Source organism: Olea europaea, unplaced genomic scaffold, assembly GCF_002742605.1.
Source record: "Olea europaea var. sylvestris unplaced genomic scaffold, O_europaea_v1 scaffold2382, whole genome shotgun sequence".
Lineage (NCBI taxonomy): Eukaryota > Viridiplantae > Streptophyta > Magnoliopsida > Lamiales > Oleaceae > Olea > Olea europaea.
Genome location: NW_019241968.1, coordinates 1 through 2178, shown reverse-complemented (window position 1 = coordinate 2178; position 2178 = coordinate 1). Strand labels below are relative to the sequence as shown.

The 2178-nt window shown below is 35.8% G+C and overlaps 1 protein-coding gene across 1 annotated transcript in view; it reads left to right on the top strand.

Moving 5' to 3' along the window:
- The window catches only part of LOC111381831, a 16617-nt gene extending 14639 nt beyond the window's left edge, over positions 1-1978 (top strand). Inside the window, exons 8-12 of the mRNA XM_023005672.1 lie at positions 1-112; positions 205-332; positions 399-745; positions 833-936; positions 1745-1978. Of these exons, the coding sequence (XP_022861440.1) occupies positions 1-112; positions 205-332; positions 399-745; positions 833-936; positions 1745-1815 (762 nt within the window). The 3' untranslated portion in view covers positions 1816-1978. The remainder of the gene's footprint in view (positions 113-204; positions 333-398; positions 746-832; positions 937-1744) is intronic.
- The last annotated feature ends 200 nt before the right edge of the window (positions 1979-2178 follow it).

Below are 2178 nucleotides of genomic sequence, written 5' to 3'. Positions count from 1 at the left end.
GCTGGAAATGTGGCTTCAAGTTTGCATTACTACTCCTGCATTGAAGGGAAACAGAGTGGATCCCCTCCCGATCACTATGCAGTTCTTATATCATGTCGATGCAATTATACTGGTACAGAGCCTTAAATTATGTATTATCTAAGGGCAACTTGGTGCATGGAGTTCTATGCTTATGAGGTTTATGTTTCATCTGCATATGTGCAGTATCAAAATTGTTTTTCAAGCAGCCAACAAGCTGGCGCCCTCATTTTTCAAGAGATCTTGTGATTTCTGTCTCATCTGAATTGTCTAGACAAGCTTTTGGGTCGGACATAACTCAGCTTCCAGTTCAGGTAATATACGATCCAAGCAATGAGTTTTCCTTCTGAAACTGCGAGTTAAGTGGTTCAAATTTTCAGGTCTTGACTCTTCAAGCATCAAATATGACATCCGAAGATCTAACATTAACAGTTCTTGCCCCATCATCATATCCTTATCCTCCTCCTGCAGTCTCTTTGAGCAATACACAGTCATCACCCTTGAGTTCATTTGTTGTTCCTTCAAACTTAGCAGAGAGAGTGACAAAAGATGAGCAAGAGGTTTCTGAACAGAGGCTAATCTCAGTATCAAATAATCACAGACAGGAAGTGGAAGGTAGTTTTCCATCAGCTTCTTTTAGTGAGCAACCTGTCCCCGTAGCTGATGTCCTTCAGACGGCTGATCAGGGTTGTACGCATTTATGGTTGCAGAGTAGAGTTCCTCTCGGGTAATATAATTTCTCTAATTTCCTTTTTACTTCCATTTTTTCGTTTTAAAGCTTAATCCGCTCAAGGTTTATCTATCCTTGCTTTAGATGTGTTCCATCTCAATCTACGGCAGCTGTCAAGCTTGAAGTGCTTCCATTGACGGATGGCATAATTTCTCTTGATTCTTTACAGATTGATGTAAAGGAGAAAGGTACTTTACAGATGGTTGTTTTAGAAGGTGTCTTGAAAAGATGATTCTGAAGGGTATCTGGTTCTTACAATTCACAGTTGCATATTTATGATACATTGGTTTCAGTATGCAATCACTTACATATAAATTTGAAATTTCACTCAACTTTTCATAGTATGAGGGATCTCACCGTATGCAACCCGGATATCAGAGGCTGACTTTCTGTGAAGCACAGTGATAAACTTTGGGCACGGACGCGACGACATGACAAATTTTTCAGAAAAAAATTTGTATTACTACAATGATTGTTTTACACCTAAAAGTAAAAAAAAAAAATATTACTTGATATATGATTCTTAAGTTATCTCATGAATAATTAAAAGAAGAATCTTGTGTTTAATGTGTTGGAAAGGAAAATTGTTACTCAGAATTAAGGTTCTTCCCAGCATATCTTTTTCGTGTGAATTATAAGAATGTTATTTTGTTATTTATTTAATTCTGGAATTTGGTTTCTTGCAATGAAAGGGCCCTATCCTATTCAATTTTTATTTTCAACATTTCAACTGTGTACAACTGTTGGATATGCATATGAAAAAATGTCTGCCCCTGGTCTAAGTATAAAAGGGGAAAAAAAAGGGTCCAAATCGCACTATTAAAAGAGTACACTCCTCTCTTAGTAGCATCCTGTTTGTTTTAGATAAATACTGTACTGTCAATCTCTATGATAAGAGAACTAATATGTCTTTAATGGCTTTTGTATCTTTATCTCTCTCTTATTGCCAAGAACAAAACTGAGGTTAATGATTGGAATTATATTTTGATATTACAGGTCTTACTTATATACCAGAGCATTTGCTGAAGATAAATGCAACTTCGAGTATCACCACTGGTATAATATAAGATCGCTGTTTTTGTGTTTTGATTATTCGATATTGTCTTAGTATTGATAAGTTACTCAAATTGCTATATGGCTCTGTGTTGTTGCCTTTTTGAATACATGAGAACTATTTTCATCCCTTGTGACAAATGTTTAAATGAGTTTAAAAATGACCTTTTTCCTGCATGTTATTGATTTGACACCCATAGATTTAGTATAAGGTCGATGAGCATATGGCGAAAACAGTAAATGCCTCGGGTATATTATGATTTTACTCTTTATCTTCATCATTGGAAAATCGAGTCAACTAAAAGGCTAAATTAAGATTAGAAACATTTTAAAACTCTTCTGCGTGCCCCTTTTTATGTCAGTGGGTCTTGATGGTG